This window comes from Choristoneura fumiferana, chromosome 9, assembly GCF_025370935.1.
Source record: "Choristoneura fumiferana chromosome 9, NRCan_CFum_1, whole genome shotgun sequence".
In the NCBI taxonomy this organism is placed as follows: Eukaryota; Metazoa; Arthropoda; class Insecta; order Lepidoptera; family Tortricidae; genus Choristoneura; species Choristoneura fumiferana.
In genome coordinates, this window is record NC_133480.1 from 9,873,806 (window position 1) to 9,901,520 (window position 27,715).

The window sequence follows — 27,715 nt, forward strand, 5'->3', positions numbered from 1 at the left end:
TTTCACAACATACCAAATTTCATCGAAATCGTTGGAGCCGTTTCTGAGATCCCCGAAAGTATATATATTATTATAAATGCGAAAGTTAGTAAGTCTGTTTGTTTGTTTGTTTGTTAATTCATCACGTCTAAACCGCTGAACCTATTTAGATGAAATTCGGTATACTGATTGTTTGCGTCCCGGGGCTTTAATCCCGGAAAATTGCAGTTTCCGCGGGATAGTGAAAACCGAATTCTACGCGGACGGAGTCACGGGTAACGGCTAGTCACGTTTATAAAAGGTTCGGTTTCGACCCAAACTATAATCAGAACCAAACCATCGGTTTTGGCAAAAAGACATGTTTCAGTTGGACACTACCCGGGCCTAACCCTTATATTCTTTTCCGAGAGTCTGAAGTAGATATATTCAGAGGGACTTTCTTACTGGGGTGGAGGATCTTAAAATTTTTCAACAGGGTAATTAAGATCGAACTTCACTTTAGGTTAGTTCATTGGATCATTAATTGGTAAATGGATTTCTTATTATTATTATGAATTATCCTGTCTTCGTGTAACTATACGAGATTTAACTTTTGACTGTAGATTTATATAATATATACGTAAATAATACAATATAATATATACGTAAATAATACCTACACCATATAACTATAATCAACGAAATGTATTTTAATATAATCCATATTTTAACAATCATAGTCTCAAGTGATATAAGCTTGACAGTCTTAGGGATGGGTAAAAAATATTTTAAAATACTCACTAGGTACATGCCGATAATTTTTCTTAACGATAATGATAGTCTAATACTTTAATTAAATGTGTTTATTTTGTAAAACAATACTAATTAAAAAAAATACGTATCAATAATTTTCATCAATAAATTTAACTTTAATGGAACACAAATATCTTAACTTTATTAATTTTAGAAATATGTCTCGTAATATTTAATAAAAATAAAAGTAATATCCTACAGTTTATTACTAATTTTTTATTAATATGTCTCGTAAATATATTACAAAAATTTTAGTAAAAGAATTTGTAATATAGTATGAGACATATTTCTAAAAAATAATAAAAATAAAGATATATTGGGTTTTAAGTGTTTTTTTATTTATAAAAATTAAAAATGTTAATACATATTCATTTTGTAATTAGTCCTGTTTTACAAAATAAACACGTTTAATTTAAGTCTTAGACTGTCATTATGGTAAAGAAAATTTATCGACATTTAGACAGTATTTTAAAATATTTTTTACCCATCCCTAAGACTGTCAAGCTACCAAATTGCACCTCCGATAACGGGGTCTAGTTATAATTATTTGTAGTTGTTCCGCGTGGGAACTACGGTCCAAGCCCTCTCTTTCTGAGAGGAGGCCTGTGCCCAGCAGTGGAACGTTTATAGGCTGAGATGATGATGATGGTTTGTAGTGTAACTATTTAGTATATGTAATTTTGTTTTAAACTTTGTGTCTGGTATACTATAGTATGTGCAGAAAATTCGATGTTCAGGGTTCCATGCCAGGGGACCATGGGTACTTTAGGATAATGCAGAATCACTAAATATGGACTAGACAGCTATGACCACTAACTATAGTAGACAAACTACTATTCAGCTGGTACTATTGAGTAGCTTGGGGCTCCTTTGTCCACGGGTTAGATCATAGGAACTTGTTCACGCAAAGAATAATGTAATGTAGATAAAAATGGCTGTAAGCAGGAATTCATATGTGCATACATAGGTACTTTTTAAACTAACAGGTAGCAATAAAAAATTAAAAATAATAAAAAACTTTAAAAAAGTGTATTTCAACTCTAAACATGATTACAAATAACTAAGGCAATTTAACTCTAAATATCACTCACAATACTAAAGTTCTGTATTTTTCGACTAATCGTTTAATGACTTCGAGTTCGAGGACAAGCGAGGGGCAAAATTCTATCAAACGCTTAAGAGGTTCATATCGCTGCAGTGCAGTTGAGTTTCCGACTACTAAGAGTTTGTGCTTGGCCCGGGTTACTCCGACCGCTAAGCGACGTTGGTCGTTTAGTACTTCTCCTTCCTGAAAATAACAAGTTAGAATTATTAAAAATGAACCAAACGCGCACAGGCACAGCAATGTTTCGATTACAATGTGTTAATACACTGTAGGAAACAGGGTGTTTTTCTTTTACCAAAAACAATACTTCGTTTCTACAGTACATTATTGTAGAGACTAGAAAGTAAATAAGCAATAGATGAATTCGCATAAGCATAACCTTATACGGCATTTAAACATGACGATAACGGTACAAATATTTATTAGGTGTCCTGAAAACATGTGAAATAATACAGATAATTGCGCAATACTTTAATGAAATTATAGAAAGATTCAAATGATAAGGAGTTATTGATCAAAACACAGGGGTATTGTTATCGTTATTCGTCATCGGGATATTCTGAAATAAAACAAAACATATTGGACGTAATATTAAAGATGAACAATACTTTACAGTAGACGTAAACAGTAAAGTAGTAGTAGTAGTAGTTGCTCATTAACGGATTTAAAAAATTGAGGATGTTATTATTTACACTAAAAAGCGTGAAAAACACAAAATTTAACCAAGTAAAAGAAAACATGACAATAATTTTCTACCAGTTTGGAGTTGATGCCACAATACGAGCCAGCAGGAGTGGACCTATAGTCGTCTACCTCACCTACATACCATATATTGGGCTTCAAGCACTCCTGCTGGCTCGTGCTGAGGCACTAACTTCAAACTGGTAGTAAATTCATCATCATCATGTCATCATGGGTTCGCACATCTGAATCTTTCGGAATACAGTTGCGAAATCACATTTGACATTTCAGTGAAGGAAAACGTAAAGAAAACTGCATTCTCCAACACCGTAATCTAATGGTGAGTGTGATGTTCTGAATTAACACTAGGCCTGTGTGGGGAAAAAAGCCTAAGTCCTTCAGAGAGGAGACCTGTGCCCAGTGTGACGTACAAAGGCCGTTATAGATTATGAAGACTAACATTCGTTACTGACCTTTACTTTCTTGTCATTGGCGGCATCATCGCGTTTAGTGCAAGAGTAGATGATGACGGACTTGTCCCGACCCTGAAACTGGTCGACAGTGCTGACCTCCACCGCCTGCTTTAACAGAGCCCTGCGCAGGAGCGCCACTTGGTCGCGGAACGGCGATATGACGCCTATGTCTGACGCGAGGACTCCACCCTGCAGAAACAATACATTTATCAAACAGTGAATTAATTTTCCAATTCGATCGATTCTAATTTTTTTTCTGGTGCAAAATGTAGTTTTATACTCTCTTAAGGGGTCCAAACAACATACCAAAATGCAAGTTTACATTACGTTTAGTTTTTCATGTAAAATTTTACCTACTGCCCAAAATACCACCAACGGGACTTATCACGCTAACACACACGAGTAATATTTACCTTGACGTTTCGGCAACATTACAGTGGCCGTGGTCACGAGTAAGTGTGGGGTGTCAAGTCTGCCTAGCAGAGCGAGTCCTTCGAACTACCCGCACTTGATCACCAATAGTATCGGCACTCGTATCACGAACTACCCGCACTTGGTCATTTTTATTTGCCACCCCAACGTCGAGGTAAATATTACTCGTGTGTTAGCGTGATAAGTGGTATTTTGGCTATGAGTGAAAATCACGAAAGTTTAAAACTACTTATTACTATTAAGAATAAATAACTAATGTGACATTGCGTATATGTAAGTAAATCCCATGCATGTCAATGCAATAGTAATTAAAGTATTTAAAAATAAACGGTGTTACATATTTTTTGCAACTGCAACTTTATCTTATATAATGCCGGCAGAACACGTTACAGTTTTACGAATATCTTCCAAAAACTTACTTCTGTCAAAGCATCCACCAACGCCAAAACGATGCAAGCTTCATCCGGATTCACACACGTTTTGCTTGTTTCCAGTTTGGCCGTAGCTTTCATATCAAGAAACAAAGCCGCATTTTCAGCTTCTGCACCGCAGGCTTTCAATAACCATGGCTCCGTCGTAAAATGGGATAATTTCTAGAAAAAAGTAATGTTGGTAAACAATAATAATATATTCGTCCGTACTCGGTATCGTTTGGATTATTTCCCAAACGCGAGCTCGCATGCCAGACTAAGAGCTTGTTTACACTAGCGTTTTTGCCGGCGATTTCACGGTCGAGCGGGAACGCGGCGCACACGCGGCGTGCACGCGGCGAGCACGCTGCGGTATCTCCGCGCATGGGCGCGACGGCGTACTGTCATATACGGTTGGCGTCAACGCGGCGGCACGCTGCCCGTAAATAATCGCGGAGATACCGCAGCGTGCTCGCCACTTGCACGCCGCGTGCACGCCACGTTCGCGCCGCGTTCCCGCTCCGCCGGCAAAACGCCGGCAAAAAAGCTAGTGTGCACAAGCTCTAATATATTTAATATAAAATTGATTGATCCTACACCTGACCGGTTACAAAGACGCGCAAAGACAGTCTAATATCCGAACTTGAAAAGATCTTCACCGGTCTGATAATAGAATGAAATGTATTTTATAATAAATTTAGTATTTTAGAAAATATATTAGAAATGGATTTGCTAAAAAAATCCTGAACAGGCTATTTTTAATTATTTAAAAAAATATATTTTTAATAATTTTTTGTTGCATCATCGAGATTATAAGACAATTTTACATTAACTTAAAAGTATAATACATATAGAGTATGTAGACGTTGGGTTTGCTATTATTTACCTGGACGAACTACTGGGTTGCCAGATATAAACTTAACCAGTTATTATGTCGATGCCAGTTACTTCCATTTGATTACATAATAGAACAAATTATATATCAACGTAAGGGTTGTCTGCATTTAATTATAAACCATTAAAAAAAAATTGCCTGTCCAGTATTTTTTAGCAAAATCATTTCTAATATATTTTCTAAAATACTAAATTTATTATAAAAATACATTTCATTCTATTATCAGACCGGTGAAGATCTTTTCAAGTTCGGATCTTGTACTAAGAGCAAATATTACGTTTTCATCACTGTGTCGCTTATCCAGACGTTATACTATTGTTATTGTAAATGCCAGCCTCTAACATGTGGTATGAAGTCAAGGGGTGTATAAATATTTGCGACCCTCTAGTAAGAGGTAATCTTTGCAATCAGCAAGTCTTCCCAAAAATATGGTAAAAAATATTTATTAATAACAAAATAGCATGATATTACTAAGTACTACTTTTAAAGTGTACATAAAAAATATCTTAGACTAAAAATACTTACATAAATTAATAACAATAATAATAAATACATAAACTATACGTAATATAATATATTACTTTAAGTAATTTGTTAAAGTTTTAGGTTTATTTAATGATAAAAATATATGTAACATTTTCACATCTTGTCTAGGAGTTCAGACACAGTTTTTACGGTGTATAAGTATATTAAAAAAAAAGCATAATAAAAAAAATGGCTTGGATTATCCTGTTACTCAAATAGGACAAGTCTCGCTCTCTTTATTTCGTTCGGGTATAAATTTGCGCTTAAACTTTTTCGTTGCATTTTATTGTGAAACGAATCATGCCGAGCGTTTGCGTTGGGGTAAATAAAAACAAAATGAAGTGAGTCACCAGGACTGCGTTGGACACTGCATAACATTACATTTGTGTTATGAAATGTTATGAAATGTTATATTGAATGAATGAACTGAAACAATTAGTTTGCTGACCCGCGACCTTATATAGTCATCATCATCATCCCAGCCTATACGTCCCACTGCTGGGCATAGGCCTCCTCTCAGAACAAGAGAGCTTGGGCCATAGCCATAGTTCCCACGCGGGCCCAGTGCGGATTGGGAACTTCACACGCACCATTGAATTGCTTCGCAGGTTTGTGCAGGTTTCCTCACGATGTTTTCCTTCACCGCAAAGCTCGTGGTAAATTTCAAATTTAATTCCGCACATGAATTTCGAAAAACTCAGAGGTGCGAGCCGGGGTTTGAACCCACGACCCTCTGCTTGACAGGCGTTAGGTCAAACCACTAGGCCACCACGGCTTGACCTTATATAGTAGTTACGTTTATGCAAGAAATGTGTGTTAATGCAGTTCCTCCACCTACACACTGTAAGAACACACACACACATCACACAGACCCATCTATCACCACCACCATACTACACTGACGCGTTTCGAACTTAACCAGAGCTCATCTTCAGAGCAACAAAACCGTTCACTAGATCTCTTCGGAAGTAGTAATACGTGTATTGCTATTTTAACAAACAACTTAATGGAGATTATCATAAGAATGCAATGCGATTTGAAACTCTAATTTTAATATAAAATTTACACAAACTTTTGTTTCATTAATTCTGATATTTAAAATTCCCGTAAATATCGTGTCTAGCTAGTAGGCATGTTGCAGACAGCCAACACTAACGTCGAAATCCGATTAGAAAATTCTAAACGCGAAAAAATCACTATAAAATCGAGCGATAAAAATGTAATTGATGGGTAATTAAATTAAGTACGTTTGTAAATAATAATAAATAAGTAGGATAAGTTTAAAATTGTAACTACGTAGTTCTTATAAATAGATAGGTTACCTAGTTTTTTAATAAAAATCGAAACACGACGATATCAATAGTGGAAATCCCTGATAATTCATTGCGTTTTGTACTGTGGCTCCACCAATCACAGCGCCTGAATTATCTGAAAATATCCAATAACGCTCAGATATAAATACAGCCCGCCCGGAGCGAGTCGTTCAGTTCACCACGAACAGCGCTCCGAAGCGCTCTCTCCGAACACTACGACCACTGCAACTACAACGGACCTCCGATTCCCGCTTCTCAATTGATCGATCCCCGGCTACTGAACCTGTACAAACCGGATGTGACTACAGCGAGGCCGTAACGGCCCCACACACCAGCGATCCGGCCATATTTGTGGCTGGCGTATGAAGCCGCTGAAAGAGGAAAAAAACCCCGATACAGCATCCCCGCCCCCACCACAGGTGTCAAGATGAGTACCTGAATTAATGAGTCGTTCAGTCCATCGGGGACAGATCCAGCCTTGGGATGATGCGGCGTGGACACAACCGGAGGCGCGTCGGTAGTCACCGCTTAGTCTTAGCGGCGAAGGGCACTGTCCAGGAGACAAATAAGGAGGACCTGGCACTCAAGCTGGCAATTCGTGGATTGCCGGCGGACACCGCGCCGGAACATATCAAGAAGGACCTGCGGGAGAAGGGGTTCCTCCCTATACTGGTGAACGAAGTCAGGACGCGAGCGGGGCGGGGACCCTCCATCTACCATGCGCAGGTGCATCGCACCGCCAAGACCATCCCCGCAATCTACCAAGTGACCGCGCTCCTGGGCGTGTGCGGCATCACGGTGGAAGCGTGGTGCGGACGTCCAGGACCAGCCCAGTGTCAGCGATGCCAGTCCTTTTGGCACAGCTCGGAGAACTGTCACAGCCCACAGCGCTGCGTCCGCTGCGGAGGAGGGCACGACGGTCGCGACTGCCCGTGCGATTATCCGCCGATATGCGTTAACTGCGGAGGACCCCACGGAGCAAATAGCGGCACGTGCCCAGAGTACCGGAGGGCAGCGAGGCGCAGGACGGCGGCAGTCGCGCCACGAACGAGCGCGCGTGCCTTCAACCATCACGGAACGACCCCCATCGGCGCTACCCACAGCTCGGTGGAAAACGGCAACGCCCCCAACTCCCTCATGGCGGCGGCCAATAATGGGAAACGTCCGCCTACTAAAAAGCGTACAAAACGCGGCAGAAAGAAGAAGACGGCCTCTAACCCAGAGCTGCGTGAGACTGAGCCGATCACAACGATACAACCCAGCGCTGCGCTGGCTGTTCGAGCAAGAGCAGCGCGATGAGAATTCAATCCTCTTCGTACTGACACTTACCGAGAGAGGCACGTTGAGCGCTCGTGCCTGCATCGACTTAAATCAAATTTACTTAAATCTCTGTAGTGTCCGACCGAAGTTTCGGTTTCGGCCACATTGTACTATCGTGTGGCGTTCGGCTAACGTCGGGTGTGCTCAGCACGGCTGGCAATATGGCGTCGTTCGCCTAAGTCCGCTGGCCGCTGAATCACTTTGCTTATTATTTATAATATTATATTGGAACGAAAAGATTCCTATAGTAATAAGTTAATTTGAATTAGCATTTTGAGGTTGGCTGATTGTGATACTTAATAAAAATTCTAAGTCAAAATACATTGATTAGTTATAATTATTTATTATCTAGTTGTTCCGCGTGGGAACTACGACTCAAGCCCTCTTTTTGAGAGAGGAGGCCTGTGCCCAGCAGTGGGACGTATATAGGCTGGGATGATGATGATGATTTGTAGTATAATTTTTTTAGTATATGTAATTCATTAAATTATAAATTAAATAAAGCATTTACAAAATTAGAATTTTGATTAGTTTATTTATTTATTTATTTAATGAAATTGCACAGTACATACATGTTACAGTAAGGGTGTTGCAATTATAACAATGTTTAGGTAATTTCTTACATCTAATTACCAACATTGGTACTATCTTTAAGAATTTTCTAAAAACTTAACTAATGGCAATGTATTTTATTAAAGTAATAGTTTGCACTCGCTATCACAAAACAAATTATACTTATGTAAGTAAGTATATGAGATCATTACTATGGTAGGTACCTTATTACTCTATTTATTTCCATAATTATATTTACTAATTACATATAACATAAGTGCTAGTATTTTATTCTATCGTTTAAATAATCTTCAACTGTATTAAAAAACTTACTATTTATTAAAAAATCTTTTAGTTTTTTTCTAAGTACGGATTCTCGTTGTTCATTTATAATTTTATCTGGTATTTTAATGTAAACATTTATAGATCTGTAATAGGGATTGTTCTTATACATACTAATTTTAGGTTCGGGAAGGGAGAGTTTGTGTGTCCGGCGTTCGCTTGTATTGTAACTGTATAGACTCATATATTTTCTTCCAAATGTTGCTGTTTCAAGAATGTATATGGACGGCAGGGTGAGTATTTTATTATTTACGAAAAGAGGGCGACAGCTGTTTCTTTGCTTTATGTTAGCAATTATTCGGAGGCATTTCTTTTGGACCACGAATAAGTCATGTGCATCTGTTCGAGAGGTGGAGAGCTTGTTTTTGATGAGGTCTGAATTGCATTAATTTAGTTTTTTTAGTGTTGATTTCTAGATTTTGTTCTGTGAGCCAGGTTTTTACTCTGTGAAAGGTTTGGGTGATATTGTCCAGACTATCACTGTCGCTACATTTGAATAATAGAGAGACATCATCGGTAAAAAGAATGCTGGGCTGATTTGAAATTTTCGACAAGTCGTTGATGTAAACAAGAAAAAGAATGCATCCTAATACGCTTCCTTGAGGGATGGACCAGTTTGTACTAATTTGATTTGATTGTATATTTTCTATTTCGTATTTTCGATTTTCTAGTTATTAGTCGATTGTAGTGCAGGACAAAACTCAGCGATTGAGCCGACCAGCCCGCTGAAATTCTAAGAGCATCGACACTGACGCCAGGACCTGTACTACAAAGTGCAAAATTCGAACTTCTTATCTTGCTGTCCCGCTGATGCTAGTATTATTTAAAACAAGAATGAAAGGGACGGTACGATACGAACTTCAATTATGGAATTTCGTAGTAGTCCCCCAGCTCTCCGCGCTGCGAAGGTCGCGGCATACCGACGCTAAACACGCCAGTTTCGATGCCACTAGAAGACATAGTGTCTGCTTCAGTCAACGACCTATGGTCTGAGATGAAGCTGCATGAACTAGGTTTTAGTCGTCATATCAACCTATTTTCACCTTGAGGTCTGATAGAGGAAGTTTTATGCAAGTATTATATTAAAGTTTTTGCTGGGCACACAAAGCTGCGTTGAGAAAAAAAGTCAAGTCTAAAATAGGTTGAGGTTTACTTTACCAGAGGTCTTCACTAAATCAGTTGTAGAAATGATTATCCGATCATTGTTTGTGTTTATATTAGGTATTCTTAAGAGATAACGTTTGACAACTTTGCCTTGAAGCATTGCTAACTTTTTAGTAATGACATGTAGGTAAAGGTAAATCTTCGTTAGGATATAGATTATTTAAATAGATAATACAAAACCATACTAGGCTCCCAAGTAAAGTTATAACTACCTGGGGAAAGACGTTTTTAGTTTGAAGACGCCCTTAAAAAACCTTTTTATCTGGTTGTTTTGAGACAAATTATTTCAAGAAATATACCTATATGAGGATCCCTTCTCCAAGCTCTGCCCTAAGAAGTCAAGTAAATCGTGGACATGAATGTCATACGCGTCAATGCCTCTCCTATTACAGTATTGCCATCATTGTTTAAAGCTAGAGTTAGATGGAGAAATCGTGTAACGTGACAAGGATCAAAGCATGATGTTTAGTGTTGACTGAGGGACTTACCGCCAAGTGAACGCTTCCCGGACAACACACGCGTTTTGGTAGCAAACGTTGGTATGGGAAGTGAAATGATGGCAGTTGAAATTATGTGAAACGCTAGATATCTGTATACGAACTTCTTACCTCTTCGTTAATTGTCAGTTTGGCTAGTGCGACTTTCTCATCAGCACACTTCAGTCTGTCGTTATACGCGACTTTGTTGGCCAAATCGGCCAGAGCCTTGTTCATCCGGTACTGCAGCTGCAATGTCGATGTTGCTTCGTCACTCATCAGTCTGTGGAACAAGCTCACTTCCATTCCTAGTCGCCTGGAAAAAAAATACAAGTTAAAAAAATCGGTATCACTCCCATAGAGCGTATCTGTAAAGTTGAGCTGAGTGCACAGAGGCTAGAGGCGCTGGATTAACCCCAGGACAATGTGCGACGAAGCAAACATGAGCCTCCTCTGGCGCATGGGCTGTGGTTCCTTTCCTATGCAGGGGCAATTAAGAACTCTACACATTAAATTCCTTTGCAAGTAGGTACATACATACATACAGAATTTCTCACTATGGTTTCAAAAGTCCATAGAAAATTTCAAGTGTAATTTCCCAAATTTCGAAAAGTCAGGATAGACAGTACAGTATACTATACCCAGGGCCGGATTTAGAAGTGTGGAGGCCTTGGGGCAACAAAGGAGTGGAGGCTAATGAGGGCCTTTTGATATTTTACTGATTGCCTGATTGAAGTGAACAAATATATGAATTGTTGTTTCCTAGTGTTTACTCGTCGGAATTTGAAAGATTTTTTTATCCGATTGTGGGGGCCCCTATTTTGTGGAGGTCCCGGGTAAATCCGGCCCTGAATATACCCGTCGCTCAATAGGAAATAATAAATATGACACGCTGAATATTAAATCTAATAGATAGTGTCTTCTTCAACCTGAACATTGGCGGAATCATCTCAGTACCGATGGAGCTTATTTCCAAAAATTTTATTGAAGTGTCTTCTTCAACTTCTATATTCGGGAATCAACGATAATACCTACTATCTCTGGGAGTCATTATCTGTATTTGAATAAAATATGTTCGGACGGTGTAATACCTTGCTGCTCGACTTCTGACTACAGGTGGCAATTGTTCTGGGTCGCCTACGAGAACGAAACGATTTGCAGCAAACAATGGACGCAGCACGGTACACTGTAAAACCTGTAATAATTAAAAATTATGTGTTTAAAAAAATATTTCTAGCTTATATGATGTCTGTGCGGTGCGCTATTTTTTAAATCGATATATCCACGGGGTCGGGATAAAATCTCGAAATTTCGACAGGTCGATTTAGATCATAAAATTTGGCACGGTTGTTCTTAATGTAACGTCGATGAAAACACGACGTAATTTTTGGGAATTCCTATAGGAATTCAGTAAAATCTCGGAATTTCAAATAGATATACCTGTGTTGCTTCATCCACTATGCAGATATCAAAGGTGGTACGAGCTAGCATGGCATGCGCGGCGCCCAAACAGGTCACGCCCACTACTTCCTGCAAAAAAACGTCGTTAGATAACATTATTTTTCTCAAACATGCTATGTAATGTTTATGTTGTGTTTCATAAAATAGGCTTCAAAATATATTGTTGCAGGCCTAGGCCTGCAAGACAACAGTCTTTTGTTTCAATGCAAAACGTCAAATTTCCACGATAAAGGCCATTATATACGACTTGAAATTAATAATCTGAATTTCTATGGTTCATTTATTAGTTACTGAATAAATTCACAGGACTATGAATATTCTAAATATATAAATATTACCGACGCGTTTTACGTCAAATTACAATTTAATTTACATAATAAAGTATTAATGTTGCTGATTAAATGGGCTGCAGTTCTTGTATAATGGCCCTAAAAGCCGAACAGCAAACACAATAAAAAATATTTTGGCGGGAAAATTGACAGTGTCATTGTCTGTTTTTTTTTTTGATTGAATGGACTTGGGCTTTAGCCATTTTGCAAGTAAGTTCCATTGTCATTTCAAAAGTTTCGTTTAGAAACTTGATTTTTTATTGTTGCAGTCCGTTATATCTACAAGTTTTATAGCAATTTGATTTTATGGGGATTATTTTTTATCATGTTAGAATGAACTTACATAGATGACTTACATAGATGGTAGTTATAATTTGAGTCTGGTACAATTTTAGTTGTCTTACGAATAAAACATTGATTTCTAGGAGTTTTTACTTCTTTTAGTGCATGTTTGAGAAAAGCACTATACATACTCGGCCTGCAAGCCTTTCTTTCCCGGCCTCTGCAGTAATGTACTATTAAACAAGGTGTTAATGTTATGTGTTTATTAACAAAAACTTATCCCTTCCTAGAAGCATACCATTGAATTATACAGTTGTTCCAACTGCAACGGCGTCTCGCAGTTGGCAGCGAGTTGGTGTTCGCATTTGGCCAGCAAACTAGGAGAAACGCGAGTAGCTGAGCCCAGACGCATCACTCGCAGCTTCTCTGGCAACCTGTGTCAATTATTAAATGAAATCCTATACCAGGCGCCATATAAATCTGCCTAAAAGTTCATTACTTAATACTCAGTTTTGACGCATTTTTTACGTTACTCCCGGATTGTGTTCGAATCGCTTAACGGTATAGTGCCTATTCAATTATTGGAATTATACCTTTATAGTTTTTGTGGTACTAGTCGTGGAAATGAACTTTTAAGCAAAGTTAGGCGGCGGAAGGTATAATATCGAATGTGGAATCGGATACCAGCCTCCATCAGGCAATTTCAAGGAAGACTAGAGGAAGATGTGAGTGGGTGACACCAGCTCCTTAAATATTGAGATGTTTATCGTTCCGGTGTAACCACAAAATTCGAGAATGAATGTTCCGGAAAGATGGTCTGTCTTTTTCACATGTATGCTATCTCTCCCGCATTCTTTCTCCACTGTTCCGGGAACAAGATCGGCTATATATAACAATAAAGACTTTTATCGAAATATTTGAGCTTATCCTTCTTACCTGCACAGGACAGTGTCGACGGCCGAATGTGTGTGCGCCGTCACCAACACACGTTGCTTCAATGCGACCAGCATTTGAATGAGGACGCTTATTGTTTGAGTTTTACCTGGAAAACCACCAATAGATAAATACTCGTACAATGTCGCCCCTTGTACATATTAAATCATACAAAGAAAAAAAAAACAACATATAGACGAATTAAGAACCTCCTACTTTTTTGAAGTAAATCTATATGACCGCTCCATCATCAGAACCTGCATACCATTCTTGGTCAAAGTATAACCTTAGACTATTATAACAAGCCCAAACATCTCTGTCTTGGAGTTACAGTGCCTAACTTCCGCCTCCACCAGCAGATCAGTTCGATGATACCATATCTGCATCGTCATCAGAACTACAGGAAGTGGGTGAAAATCAAGTCCTAAGATTCCATTACATTCATAGATGTACTTACAGTTCAAGCTAACTAGGACAAAGAAAAATAACATTAAGTTTACGTAGGCTTTTTACACTTAATTTTATGAATAAGGGTTAGTCTAGTTACAAGATGTTATCCTCTTAAAAGTTGTCTAGTAAAATCTAAGAAATGATCCATAATAGTTAACTGGGGTCTCAAAATATGCAAGTTAATATAGTTGATGTACGAGTACGTACCAGTTCCGGGCAGGCCTTGCAACAGCGCATAGTCTTTAGCAGCTAGTGCTCTGAGCACGGCTCGCTGCTGCTGTATGTTCAGCGATTTCATGAGTTTCGTTCCTATTCGTCCCACTTCGCGAGGAAGCTTCTTTTCGAATTGAGGGGACTCTTTGTCTATTATTACTCTGTAACAGTTATGCATGTTTAGGAACAAAATACAGTCACGCCACGGGAATGTTAAGCCACTGGCCACTACTTATAATTTAGCAGAGTAAAAATATTAGCTATACACGACCAAATTATGCAGAGTTTGAATACTCGCTAGAATTTTCGCTAAAACGCTGTTAATTTTGTGAGCCTTACATGTAATGTAACATTCGCTGAAATGCTCATTACAAGTGGATGTTCAAGTTTATTAGGACTTTAAAGTCCAATATATAGGCTTGCTTTAACCATCCATAATTCACGGCACACATTAGGGGGAAAGGAAAGGTCTCGAGTTGTGTTACACGAACAAAATAATTGTGATTTTCTTTTACAACGTGCGGCCTGAGGGAGGGGTCCAAAAATAAGGAAATCGGCGCGATATAATGTATGGATAGCCTCCTAGCGGTGGCCCTACCTAGCTCACGATTCCATAACGGTTACTAAAAAGATAAACTCATCAAAATACAGTAAATAAGTACTTACTTCCTCAATCTTTGCGCTCTGTCGCTGTCTTCTAACAGAACCCCCAAATTGGTTAAGTTCTGAACTGTCGTCGCATACGACTCATAAGTATCGATATGAAATTGGGTCTCTTTATCTAGGCGACAGCTCAAGTCTCTATAAAAAAATCATCAGTAAAGGGATAAATATTGCAATATTTGCATTGAAAAAAAAAATGCTATGAGAAGGTAAACGTCCGAGTGCTCGACACACTAATGCCCAATAGCCGTCACCCTGCTGTCATCTCTATTGCTAATGACATAAGATTAAAGATGCCAACTATTGGGACAGTGCCGAGCACTCGTCCATTTACCTTACAATTGCAAATTTCTCTTGGCTACACAGTTAGCCACTTTCAAGTTTTTACAGTTCACGTCTTTCAAGAATTTAAACTACGTTTTCAAGAATGTCATTTCTGCAAATAGGGTATTTGACACCAAAAACACTTCCAAGACAGAGCTTCAACATAAACCAGGGTTTCTCAAACTTATGGCTCCACGTACCCCTGTTAAAGTTTCTAGACGACAGCGAACCCCAAAGAAAGTAATAAAATTGACTGATGGAGAAACTAAGGTTATTTTTATTTCAATCATCATCATAATATAATGTACCTATATTATTTATTTGAATATATATAAAATACTCCAAAAACCAATCTTAATCATCTTCCCAGTCTTGCAGCCACCATCACGTAAACCTTGTCGCGAACCCCCTACCGTCGAATAGCGAACCCCTAGGGGTTCGCGTACCCCACTTTGAGAAACCCTGACATAAACGATTTCATTTTAAATCGGAAAACTAGATTAATTATTGATTGACAAGTAAATTTGATTTTAAGTGACCTCACAGTTCAGTATTACATTAGTGACGTCACAGTTCAGTATTACCATACAAAATCTACAGGGAATCGAGTTTAGACAGCTCAAAAAAGTCGAGTGATTAGCGGTTTCAAATAGCATATTTCGATTTGCACGTAAATCGATGCATTTACTTATTACTACAGCAAATTATGTACCTTTCCAAAATAATCTGTATTTCGTTGCCTTTAGCATTGGTAATGACTCCAGCAGCAATCCATGGTCTGTTTTCTATGCTCACTATAGAGAAATCGCCTTCTTGGGGACCTTTGCTTTTGTTTTCACTGTAAGGCTCACCTACAATAATAATAAAATAATAATAATAATAAAATAATGTGCAAGGTGTAAAAAAAACTTCGTACAATTTAGTTTTATCAAATCTAGACACGCGGTAGCGTGTCAAGCCAAGTTCAAGCTAACAGAACTGGCGAGCAGCACCGTGTGTAATTTTATTACTCTTAGTAGCCACATCATACCTTGGTTTAATAAGCATTGCCTCTGAAAAGTATGTGTAAACCTATCACCAGATGGCACGACCGATTTCAGTTTCAAATAAGCAGCGCAAGTTCCACGTTTTGCTCTGAAATAAGATAGTACATAAAGTTAACCTAACAGAGTAAGAGAACTTTAGGGAATGCTATTACGCTTCAGTTATCAATCTTTACTTGACGTGTATTAGTAGATTTTAGTAGGAGTTGTACTTGTGGCTTTGTTAACAGATATGATAACAAATTTCAACCGCTAGTCTAAAGAGTCATATTCATATCTGAAATTTGCCAGGATGTTTATTATGCAATGTAGATGAAAACCACGATTTAATTTATAGGAATTCGAATTCAACTGCCGGATCTCACAGATTACGCGTGCGAAGCTGCGGGGAAAATCTACTATGAACATAAAACATACCGTTTCTCAGCACTGTCAGTCCATAAAGCGTGCAACGGCGCTACAGCCATCTGTCCGCTCTCCTCCATCCTGAGAAGAGCAGCCCACTCCAGGAAGTACTTTATGTGTTCCGCTGATAAGTGACCCAACGCATCCTGGCGTAGCTTCGACAAGGGATGGCTGTCGGACACTTTGGGACCGTTCGTGTGCCTTTGGAGGAAAAGGATGCGGTTAATGTACGACATGTAGTTGTCGACCTAAACTCAACTGCAACTATAAGTAAATCAAACGGACATGGTAGATGGGCTATAGCTGTTGAAAAATAAATAAAATGAATTGATTGATTTCCATCGCTTTCTAGAAAAAATAAATTTACTATGAACTCTCTATGGTCGTCGTGTCGTATGAAGTCATAATACTTGTCGGATCTCTCTATCTAAATGACCAAAGGCGTCGCCAGCCGGTGGCCCATGAGGGGGCAAGTTGATATGGAGAATGAGAAAAGTATGAATGTAGGTATTTATTGGAATTGGTCCATTCGAGTTTCGGTTTCGACGTACAGGAATGATCAAGTAAGTCAAGTCAAAGACCTAGGACTGGTTTTGTTGCTTTACATTTGGCAACTTTTTTAGAATCTCTAGGGGGGGGGGCTGCCCCTCCCTGCTCCCCCCTGGCGACGCCCTTGTAGGTGACCATTTAAAAGTCCACATTTTCGTATTTACATTAAAATTCTTCCACAACTTATATGTTTAAGGAAATAAAAAAATGCTTGCATATATTATATATACCCTATTATACATATGTAACTTATCCTTACCAGAGATGCAAGGAGCACACAGTGATGTAGGGACACTTGGCGCATGCGTTGTGGTGATTTACGGGTTCTGGCAATTCTTGCTGCAGCACCCGAGATGCCTCCTCGATGTCAGGCAATTGCTCTACGAAATTTAATAAGGAAATAATAAAACAATGAATAAATATGAGTACGTATATTTAATTTAATTTATTCCGTGTATTAAGATATAACAGATCCTTAAAAAATAGTTCACATCTACATACTAGATTTTTATCTACTAGAGGTGCGGATGGAGGGGGAAAGGGCCGCGGCCACTACGTCTATTGTCAGGTAGAGCGAGTAGAGCAATCGCTCTAGACGCTAGATGGCAAATGGTGACAAGAAGTGGAAAAACTCAAGTGGCAAGAGGTGTGCAAAACAGGGCGGTTTTTGAGAAGTGCACTGCTAGGAAGGCAGAAATTATCTAAGGCGTTGACCGCCGGCACCGCTGCCACCTACCCTCAAAATTATCCGACAAATCGATAAATCTTCAGAAAAATGAGCACGGGTCCTATGATTTTTAGGTGAGTGCATTAGGCATATCTGGAAGTACAGAATATTAGCAGAGTTGTAGATACATATTGAATTGGGCTGATAAATTCAAATTTCCGTTGATCACGTCACCAGCACCAATATCTGACACAACAACAGTACATTGTGCATTAAGGGCCGTAAGAAAGGGATTACTAACGAGAGTCTATTCGAAAGACTGGAATTTGTAATCCCTTTACTGCCCATGATACACAGAATGATTTTCATCACATTGCGAGGAAATAAAAGGCAAAGTCTGTTTGTTTGTTGGTTTATTTGTTTGTTACCTCATCACGTCTAAACCACTGAACCGATTTAGATGAAATTCGGTATACAGATAGTTTGAATCCCGGAGAAGGACATAGGATAGTTTTTATCCCGAAAAATTATATTAGACGGAGTCGCGGGTAACGGCTAGTGAGTAGATAAGTTTTGTGGTGTAAAATTGGGTCATAGCTAAGTTTTAAAGATATAAATAAACCGTTGGCTGTCATGAAACCTCTTTAGCCTGAAATGACGTAAGTACGTAAATTGTTTACAAATTTTAAAACTAAACTTTTCCTCTCTTGGGAGGAAAAACTATACGTAAATCCATTATTCCCGCGGGAACAATTTAGGCCATTGTCCTTTAGTATACAGGCATTGCATGGAATAACATCATGACAAGCAAGTGTGATAGTTTGCATAAAGATCTGATACGACTCTATTTATAGGCCCGGTAGAACGTGTCAGATATTATTATTTTTGCACGCTCCTCTGTGTGAGATGATGCAAGTGACTGTACTTGTATGTTTTTTGTACCTGGATCGGGAGCACCCGGTCCACTGGTCAGATACTGCACCAGTTGGTTGCGCAGCATCATCAGATCGCGTCGCTCTGGGTACCCGCAGCTGACTTCTCTCAGATCCACTCGTTCTCTGCCAAAACATAGAATTAGCTCACTATCCCGCGGAAAATTCACAAAATTATGTTTTATTTCTTGTCAACATGACACATTAAAATAATATTATTTGTGGCTGCATTCAACAAATAAGGTTTCACCATTTTCCATACTTTTTTTATTATTTCGGACTGTTCCTGTAAGTCTCTGGCGGCATTTTCTGTTGGAGACAGAGTGGGCTGCCAGATGGGCTGCTCAAAAGAATTTAAGATTAGCATACCAAAGCGTGCGACTTTGGCCGCTAAAGGAGATTCACGCAAGCGGATTTTTTTGTTACATTCATTTCATAAAGACTACGTTAATCTTGACTGAGAAAGATTGATTCGGCAGACTTGAATTACTGCAAGCATTGGCGTGCATTGGGTCTATTCCAAGGTAGGCAGTTGGTTGTTTGCGCCGCAGCAGCGCGCCACCAGCACTAGGGGGTGCAAGGGGGCGTAAAAGAAAACACATAGAACAAGACTAAGGTACAGAATGAAACCAATAAAAGCACCTCCCTATGCAGATGAGAAACGCGATGCACCCTTGTGTTATAATAATTCTGCCGGCGCCCAAGCTAGCGCTGCCTACCCTCCTGCCTACTCAATGCACGCCATAGGCTGTAAGCTATTCAAACATAAACAGGCTCACTTGAGATACAGTAGCAGCCCGCGGCGCGCCTCGCTGGCGGGGTCCTGCCGATGCTGTAGGCTCAGCATCATGCCGTAGAGAACCAACTGCCCGCGGTGCTCCGCCGACGCCGACGCTCGACCGCTTTTAAGCTCTAACGGCACTACCGCAGTCTCGAGTCCTGCAAAATCGAGAAGAGAAAGCCAGAGTGAATAAGCTGTTATTGGACAATTGGGCTACATTCAATTGGCTATTTATAAGGGTTTGTACAGTCGAGTAGGTTTCATAAACTTGTGAGCATAAATTTGATCAAAAATATTATTACACGCATCTCTTCGTGTTCAGATATTTTTGATCAAATTTTTGCTCACAAGTTTATGAACTCGACTGTACTTTCTTTAAAGGCCGGCAACTAGACGTGTGCGCCGCGCCGATCCGCCGCCGCCGCCGCCATTTTTTCGACGCCGCCGCCGCCGATCAACGTATCGGCGTAAAATCGGCGCGAGTTCAAAATGTTTTCTATACTGAATTTCTGACTTTCGAAGCATTCTATATTTTACTACAATGAATTATTATTAGTCATTGATTACATCATCATCATCTCAGCCATAGGACGTCCACTGTTGGACATAGGCCTCCCCCGTAGACATCCAGTTGCTTCGGTTGGCAGCGGCCTGCATCCACCGTGAACCCGCGGCTTTAACCAAGTCATCCGTCTATCTCGTTGGTGGACGTCCTGCTGCGCTTGCCGATCCGCGGTCTCCACTCGAGAACTTTTCAGCCCCAACGGCCATCTGTTCTTCGTGCTATATGACCTGCCTATTGCCACTTCAACTACTAATTCGCTTGGCTATGTAGGTGACCCTTGTTCTTCTACGTATCTCCTCATTTCTGATTCGATCCCATAGAGAAACCCCAAGCATAGCTCTCCATAGCTCGTTGAGCAACTCTGAGCCTACGTATTTATAAGGCATATAGTGAAGCACAACGTTTCAGATCCATATGTCATCACTGGCAACACAAACATTGGTTAAAGACATTCGTATTCAGACACTGAGGAATTTTGTACGAAAAGATATTGCGGAAATTCCCGAACGCTGCCAATCCGAGTTGGATTCGACGATTGACCTCCTTCACGAAGTTGGACTTACCTAATTGAACGGTTTGTCCTAGGTATCATACGCGTCAACAACTTCAAGAACCGAATTCTTCACCAAAATAGGGGTAGACACCACATGGACATTCGACATGACCTTTGTCTTGCCCCTGTTCATTTTGAGGCCTAGGTACCCGTTGGGTTGGGAGACTCGATTGAGGCCTTCGAGCATTGTGCTGAGTTCTTCCATCGACTTTGCCATGACCACCACGATATCGTCGGAAAACCGAAGGTGAGTGATGTAATGTATTCGCCGTTGATATTGATGCGTAGTCCTTTCCATTCCAGAAGCTTGAAGGCGTCTTCCAAAGCGGCAGCAAACAGTGTCGAAGATATGACATCCCTGTCTTACGCCTCTTTTCAAGGGCATCGCCTTCGAACTCTGTTCCTGTACTCGGACCGACATAGTGGCATTTTTATACAAACACTTCAACACTTCGATATATCGATAGTCGATACGGCATCGTTGGAGAGACTCTAGCACTGCCCACGTTTCGACCGAATCAAAGGCTTTCTGGTAGTCCACAAACGCTAGACATAGCGGCAAGTTATACTCTTCGTTCTTCTGTATGACCTGCCGCAGCGTATGAATGTGGTCTACGGTAGCCTTTTCGGAACCCGGCTTGTTCGGGTGGCTGGAAGTCATCGACCCTGCGTTCGAGACGATTTACAATAACCCTGGAAAAAAGCTTATAAACATGGCTCAACAGCGAGATGGGCCTGTAGTTCTTCAAAAGGGTGTTATCGCCCTTCATGAAGAACAACAGCACAACGCTCTTGTTCCACGCTTCTGGCGTTGTGCCTTCGAGCAAGACGGAATTAAAGAGCCTTTGAAGGACTTTAAGAGCCGGTGATCCACCCGGCTTCAGAAGCTCTGACGTAATTCCGTCCTCACCCGTCGCCTTGTTGTTCTTAAGCTGTTTCAGGGCCATCCTTATCTCGTACAGGCTGATATCCGGGATATCTTCTGTAGGTATAGTGTCTGGTCAGTTTTGCTCTTGGGTCTTGAGTCGCCGCGCTGAAAACGGCTTAGTGACCGACTCGTAGAGCCGTCCATAGAACTCCTCGATTTCCCTCAACACTTCCGCTTTAGCCCACGCTACACTGCAATAATCTCTCTTCAGTTTTGTCATTTGGCTTTGCCCAATCCAATAGACATATCTCTTGCGAGCACTTTAGAGCCTTTATTCCGCTCAATTGTATCTTTAACACGAGCGGTATTAAAGGTACGAATATCGTGTCGCAAGGATTTCGAAATTTGTCTATTCAGCATCATCGGGAGACTGCAGTCGAAGCGAGCGTCGTTCAGCCATAAGGTTACTCATACATACATAGGATATACTACGGAGAGTTTCCAAGTTCTACTGGTACGGTGAATCTTAAAGAAGAGAAGAAGAAAAATGTCCCGTTTAAGAAAATTATATTTGTCCGTGACAATTACAGCCGCTGCAAGGCGTCAATTAAAGCTTAATTGTCTATGTCTTAGCACGGAGGTCGCTACAGTTGATATGTTTCGTGCTTTTTTTACACTTTATCTAATTTTGTTATAAAAAAAATATTTAAATTCTCCGCGCCGAAATCACGCCGAAAACACGCCGCCGCCGCCGATTTTTGACCGGCGCCCGCCGCCGTACATTTTAGCATCGGCGCACACGTCTACCGGCAACAGACAAGTGACTCACCTTGAGTTATATTTACTAACACACTCGGGACTTATCACGCTAAACAAACGAGTAATAATTACCTCAACGTTTCGACCACATTAAAGGGGGCCGTTGTCACGAGTAGACTGAAGTGTAGGTTATCATGTTTGCTTGGCAGTGTCTCCAAGAGTTGTAGGTATTCATGAGCAGTGGTGGAGGTTTCGCATCGGATGACCCTCTTGGTCGTTTGCCTCCCTCTCATAATAAAAAAAACATCTGCACTTACCACCAGGTGAGATAGAGGTCCATTGCTGGTAATTTTTTTAATCACAGATTTTTATAACAAAATTGACAGCAGAGGAGCAGGTTGAGTGAGGCTAGAAATTGAACAATGGCGAAACCAAAATCTCGACATGGCGAAATCATTGATAGTATTGGTGGAGCCATACTTTGACAAGTAATTGAATTGAATAAATACAGTAGCCAACAAATAGTACAGTCACCAGCATTAATATCTGCCGCAGCGGAGCGTGCAAAAATATCTGACACGTCCTTCCGGCCCTAGAAATAGAGTCGTATCAGATATTTATGCACGCTTGTTGTGTCGGATATTGGTGCTGGTGACTGTACCATCATCATTATTATTGTACTGTCATCAGAAATACGCATAAATGATAAGTTTCGTGTCAATACTATTCTATATTATGTATTATAGGTGAAACTAATATAAAACGTATAAAAATTCAAACCACATACCTTTTCTCTCATGTATGGTGACTTGTAGAGTGGCGTCTATTTTGCCCTTTAGGCCCAGCTCTGGACAGCACAAATTTTCCTCTATATCTAACACCTTATCTATGTTTCCGCACCATCTATCTTTTTGACCCTGGGAAATTAAGCTTCATTACAGGCAGACTGCTTTCCAACCGCAATTTTTGCTTATTTCAGATTACAGATAAAATTACCTTAATTTTATGATTTCAATTCGGGTTTTGTTCCGCGTACCTTGATTTTGATTTTAGAGAAGCAGTTGCATGCGCCATGATCACTAGACGACTGGAGAATTGCGGATATGCTGGTATAACTGTCAGTCAGAAAAATAAATCGGACCTAACCGATCTACCCTCTTCCTAACAATAACAAGCCCACAGCCGAAACATGAATGCAACTGTGCCGAAATATGGAGCTTCTCTAATATCAAGGTACATATGGGGAACAAAACCCGAATTTAAATCATAATATTAGTAATGATTGAGATAGTCTAAAACATTGTGTAAATTACCTTATTTGGAGGTGGTTTATCTGACATGTAAACCTGCATGAATTCAGCTAGCGGTGATATATATTGTTGCATGTTGGAGCAAGCCTCCTCCTCAGACAAACCCGCATCATACAAACTCTGGATTGATTCTTTTAATATTTTACCAGCCTCTTTCCGTAGCAGATCAACGGTTTTTATATTCTGCGTAAGAGCTTTTTGGACTAATTCGTGAACTAAAATTCCGATTGTCATCTGAAACAAGTAAAGATGCTTTGATGGTGTGCGGCGACGAATACGCAGCCAAATTGTAACGTCACATGGAGATGCGGAGTCAGTGAGTCATACCACGTGGTTTTTGTGTAGAAATCAAGATTCTACAGACAAAGTGTGATAACCGCCTAACAGTATAATGTGGGATCTATTTTAGTTGTGGACTTTTTCTTTGCAAATGAAAAATAAATTTGTATGACTGAAGGGTGGTCTATTGTAGTGGAGTCTGAATGAATATTAATACACTTTTATAGTAGATACAATAGAGAAATCTTTCTCTAGGCGGATGTAATCACTTTTGTGGAAATTTGCTGATGTCTCATTTGCAGACATTTTTCTTTCCGTGCACTAAAATTACATTATATATGAAAGAGCAAACAAGCTTGGAATTTGAGGGGGTCATTGAAATTGATTTCATTTACTCAATTTAATTATTATATACTTATTATAATATATATATAATAAGAGTACACTGTCCTACACTCAGATAAGTTAAGAGCAAGAGAATGGAGTACATTGTCTAGCCTCTTTTTTTTACACACTTTTTATTGTTATTCTTTATTATAATTAAATTCAGAAAGTTTTCTCACAGCAGAATTAGCAGAATCGATGCCTCTCCACCTCTCTTGCAAAACAGCTTTCCGCTTGCAGAACACTCCAGCAACAACACTAGTGGAGGATATGAGACGGTCTGGACGCAGCACTATTAGTCCAGTGGTATTAGTAACACTAAAACAACCTGAGGCATCTCTTGAAGCCAGGATACTGATAGTGTCACCAGTTTGTAGGGGCGTATCTAACCTGAGAAATTAATAGAAAGTGCAAGTTTACTTATTTGTTGATTTAAAGTTATTTCAATTTTTAATACATGTTGTATATTAAAAAGGAAATAACACAGAATAAAGGGTAGAAATTATCCAGATAATTATATTCATTGATAGTTATCTGGTTATTATCCAAGTGTAAGTACTTATTGTTAATTGTTATGTTGCTTGTTTTATGTTACCCACACTAAGATGCACAACATAGACTTTTACACATAATTCATACATAAATTATTTAGGTATAAATTGACACATTTATTTTAATAAGCATCCTCTGCAACTCTGCACACGAATTTAACATGGAAGAAATAATATATTAATTATCAGATGTGTGGCGATTACAATGTACCTAGGTAGTAAATACTAAGCCCTACTTGAATGTGCAAGCAAAAGCCAGTCACTTCCCTTTAGATTACAAGCTTTTATTTAATGTTCAATGGTTGTTGGTATGGATGTAGTTTGGAAGATACCACATGTACAGTCAGCAAAAAAAACACATTAAAAATTACTTTTTACAAAACTTATTTGTGTTTGAAATGCTTACCATATCCCATCCACATAACAATAACCTCTATTGTTAGTGGAATTCTTTAGCCGCAATTCCACTTTATGGGGGTGACTTGTTACAGATTCTATTGTGCAACGCTGCATTGTGCTTAGGTCTAAGTCTTCTACAACATCCTAAAACATAAAAAAAGTATAATAATACATTCAGTTTATTGTATTCGCCTGTTTTATTCGCCACTGATAATGTTCCAGTCTTGAATGGCACAAATAAATAATATTGAATGCTTAGATCACAGTTTTAATTTTAATTGAAAGAAATAATTGAAAGAAATATTAAATGATAATAATGTCATTATTTCTATTTGAAAATCATTTATTTTTCTTTATGAAATAGTCTGGCAATCAAAGAAGTGGTTCATCTGATGAACCCACCCATGAACAATCCAAATTTGAGAGAAGCAGACTCATTACCAGCCTAGAAATCAACTGATGATTCATCACCATCATCATCATCATCATATCAGCCATGGGACATTCACTGTTGGACATAGGCCTCCCCCATACACAAGCCTCCAACGAAACTAACAATTAACAAAAATTAAATAAATAATTTCAATTCTCAGACAAACCTCATTCATATCTTCTGCCCAGTCATCACCAAACACACTATCAACATCTCGGTCACCAAATTCCAGAACTTTGCCACATTTTTTATGTGATTTGCTTATCTTTAGAGGTGATTTTATTGATTTCACTGAACTGCTTTTTTTAGGAGTTCCTGCAAAATTAATGTTTTATATGAATATCAATTTATTACAGGCAAATGTTGAAGATTTCCATAAAAAAGAGAAACTTAATTGATGTAAAAAATAATGTTATAAGAGCACAAAAGTTCATTATACTTACCATTTAAAAGCTTAACAGGTGTCTTATCAATATCAAAACTATCATCATCATTTAGGTCATAAAAATTTGGTGAAAATTTTCCTTGGCATACGACTTTTTCATGATTATTAGATTCAATTTCATGACCATCATCAAGGATGCTCAAAATATTCTCCCCTATATTAGAAGCTACACAAGGCACTAACGGAGACCTATTCTTCTTTGGAGTACAGTTGTTTCTACATACACCATTATTTCCTTTAATTTCTACATCATCTAGAAATAACAGACTATCAAAATCATTCAGTACTTTAACTTTTTTCACATCATTTTCTTTGCAAGGTGATTTCTTAAAGGTTTGATGTGTTTGATTATCACATTTTATCTTTTTATGTGTGTCCTTCTTAGTACTCAAACATGATTCGACAGGCTTAGGAGTTTCGATACAAATTGGAGATGTTGCTTTCCGCTTAACTGGTTTATCGTCACATTTTGAAGGCAAAATAGGAGTTTTCTCTGGCGATTTCTGAGAACTATTTAAATTGGTGGTTTTAAAAAACTGGGTTATTGATTTTTGATTTTTCGGCGGCCCTGCTTGACCCTGTAAATAAATTCAAGAAACTCAGATTAGATACAAACTGTTTGCCTGTTTGCTTTTGCTTGTTTACATTGTGGATGATAATTGTAACAAACCTTTTTCAGGCTTAAAGATTTAGGCGGCATAGCAGAATATTGGTATAAAGACACAGTTCAATTAAAGCATAACATTGCAGTAAAAGCACAACAATAAATAAGGATAGCGAACGATATACAAGAAAAGTCACTATCAATCAACTACTCCCGTCCCGCGAAAAAAGTGACATTGGCATTGACGTTATATGCAAATGTTGCCAAAAGTTTACTCAAGACTAGCCCGAAAATGAAAGAAAAATTCTCTTACACTTTTTTTATTACTTTAAGGAGGAAATCGCTTAGGCGGGTCATATTTATTGTTATTAAAGATAGGAGACAAAATAGAAGAAGTTAAAAATAACAATATTTATCTGAATCATTTTTAATATGAATAACCAGAAAGGTCGAACATAAAATGCAAAGTTGCTATCATATCAAAATGTTTTGCGCGAAAACAACCTGAAATAGTAAAGAATTCCAGTTATTTTTTTACATAATTGCTTTGCATTTGACTCAAATGCGATTCGACGTCTCACTGTTCCGTCAAACTTTGGGTATTTTATAAAATGGCAAGGTGTGTCGCGTTTTGTTTTCGCGTGTTGGATGATTTACTTTTTATTGTTGTGATTGTTAGTGTAACCAATATTTGGACTATACTGAAGACACATTTTCTAAATTCAGTTTACAGGTCAAAATTGTTTTATTCATAAATTCCTAAAACTCGCCGGTTTTTTTACAGACCATTCTACTCTACCTTTTTTTCAAGTCTGCCTGGGTTGTCAGTCACTACTAAGTGTCAGTGTCAGTCTCAGTTAGTCCAGTCAGTGACAAATGTTTTGAATTGAGGTTAGGACTCGTGCGCGTATTTACTATCTATTTAATCAATTCCGCACATATTATTACTGTAAAAATGTCACGAAGGCCAGAATTTCAAGCACCACCAGAAATAGTAAGTTTTCTTGTTCCCCTAAAATTCTAAGTATGTAGTTAAAAATTTCATAGATTCATATTAGGAAAAATTATACAACT

General features: G+C 38.9%; 2 protein-coding genes across 2 annotated transcripts in view; one reads left to right on the forward strand and one right to left on the reverse strand.

The window, feature by feature from the left end:
• Positions 1–1,858: 1,858 nt before the first annotated feature.
• LOC141431199 (DNA replication ATP-dependent helicase/nuclease DNA2-like) lies at positions 1,859–26,853 on the reverse strand. The gene is made up of 23 exons (XM_074092264.1): positions 26,708–26,853; positions 26,036–26,615; positions 25,759–25,907; positions 25,167–25,303; positions 24,389–24,599; positions 23,550–23,780; positions 23,024–23,153; positions 19,490–19,649; positions 18,721–18,836; positions 17,371–17,491; positions 16,575–16,763; positions 16,145–16,248; positions 15,827–15,965; positions 14,794–14,928; positions 14,122–14,288; positions 13,468–13,573; positions 12,830–12,965; positions 11,900–11,989; positions 11,551–11,654; positions 10,592–10,775; positions 3,882–4,055; positions 3,031–3,219; positions 1,859–2,059 (listed from the first exon to the last, which is right to left on the reverse strand). The coding sequence occupies exons 1-23, from the start codon at positions 26,735–26,737 to the stop codon at positions 1,859–1,861; spliced, it is 3,783 nt and encodes a 1,260-aa protein (XP_073948365.1). The 5' UTR covers positions 26,738–26,853.
• A 643-nt stretch (positions 26,854–27,496) lies between these two features.
• LOC141431203 (18S rRNA (guanine-N(7))-methyltransferase) overlaps positions 27,497–27,715 on the forward strand; it is a 10,587-nt gene continuing 10,368 nt past the window's right edge. The window contains exon 1 of the mRNA XM_074092270.1: positions 27,497–27,635. Coding sequence (XP_073948371.1) covers positions 27,597–27,635 — 39 coding nt within the window. The 5' untranslated portion in view covers positions 27,497–27,596. The remainder of the gene's footprint in view (positions 27,636–27,715) is intronic.